The sequence below is a fragment of the Chelmon rostratus genome, chromosome 9 (assembly GCF_017976325.1).
Source record: "Chelmon rostratus isolate fCheRos1 chromosome 9, fCheRos1.pri, whole genome shotgun sequence".
Classification (NCBI taxonomy): domain Eukaryota; kingdom Metazoa; phylum Chordata; class Actinopteri; order Chaetodontiformes; family Chaetodontidae; genus Chelmon; species Chelmon rostratus.
In genome coordinates, this window is record NC_055666.1 from 7382464 (window position 1) to 7383993 (window position 1530).

The 1530-nt window shown below is 54.5% G+C and overlaps 1 protein-coding gene across 1 annotated transcript; it reads right to left on the reverse strand.

The window, feature by feature from the left end:
* Positions 1-463: 463 nt before the first annotated feature.
* Positions 464-1255, reverse strand: LOC121612096 (transmembrane protein 271-like). Its single transcript, XM_041944847.1, has one exon. The coding sequence runs from the start codon at positions 1253-1255 to the stop codon at positions 464-466; it is 792 nt and encodes a 263-aa protein (XP_041800781.1).
* Positions 1256-1530: the final 275 nt, after the last annotated feature.

Below are 1530 nucleotides of genomic sequence, written 5' to 3' on the forward strand. Positions count from 1 at the left end.
CACCAGCAGAAGTTGGCTGAACCCATGAGAATGAAGTTCAGACTGACCACAGTACCAACAGGGTTTCCGAAAGCTACACTGGCAGCAGCTTCATGACGTCAGTTGAGGTTAAATACACTTTTTATTCACAAGTAAAAATATGAACAGCAAACATTCAAAACACAAACTCTGCCTTTGTTATACGAGCAAGCTGTTATGAGCCTTGATCTGTCTGCACTGCCTGGGCCTGTGTCACTTTGATCAGTGTGACTGGTGATGCACAATGTAAGCTACCAGGCAGATGTGATAAAATATCAGAATGAGAAGGAATGAATTAAAATCCGCTGCTGCTGTCCTCCTGTGCAACTTACTGGTTTTTGTTGGGGGTGTTGGAAGAGGAGGAGGAGAGGGGGGGATTGTTTAAGCACAAAGTCACTGATTGTCACAGCAGAGGAGAGCGCTGCTGGGGGCTGCTCCAGAGCGGCTATGTGTTGCATGCCTCGGCGGGGAAAATGTCTTCGTATGCGGGCGGCAGCTCACTGGGGAGCGGGTAGGAGAAAGGGAAGCAATGGTTGAGCTCCGGGTCCGTGGGCGAGTATCCCGGCAGCTCTATTGACGGGTGTCCCCCGCACTGCACTTCTGCACCTGTCTCATCGAAGACGTTAAAAACACCCAAATTGATGTAAGACACCGGCTGGAAATCCGCCGAGGAGCAGTCCCGCTCCTCTCTGAAGAGGATCGCGCCGGCGCGCTGCCGCTGAGACTGCCGGCTCCTAGAAAACTGTGCTGTTTTGTACCTTTTGATGACCACCAGGTTGATGAGCCCTAGGACGCACTCCAAGGTGCTGAGAACAGTGGAGACGACCAGACTCCGCTGGTAATCCCTCAGCTGCTCGCAGGCAGGGTTCACAACCAAAGAGTGGAAGCAGTAATGGGAATATTTCCTCTCCACCAGAGAAGCCGTGTCCCCGTCCACCACCGCGCCGGAGAAGGCGGTGAGGACCCCCAACAAGAAGACCACAACACCGATGAGAAAGAAATTCCTGCAGCCGGGCTTCTCCATGCACAGGAGCAGCGCGGAGCCCAGCAGGACCTGCCCGACTCCCACAAGTAGCCCGGAGTAGAAAGCCCCGGCCGCGGCGCCGAGGTGGAAATGCGCTCTCACCGTAGATCCCAGCGAGACGCATCTTAATCCAACGACAACTTCGCTCAGGGCGCACACGAAGAGGAGGGTGCTGGAGAAGACGGCGCACAGTCCTTTCCCACTCAACTTCATTATATTCCACCTCTGCCGCTCTCGATCCCTCTCCCCCCTTCTTCATCCTCCTTCGTCCTCTCCCTCGTCTCCTCTGGAAGCACTCTCACATCGGGACATCATCTGCCGGTGACTCCTCCGGTTCAGAGCGGGCGATCCTCGCCGCTGTGGCGTCTCTCTCGCATCCCCGCCGCTTTACAGGAATATATAAATAACTAATGGCAAGAGCGCGGTCCTTGTTGCACTTACAGTGGGCCTATCGATAATCCATACACAAGCACTGATCACTTTACCCC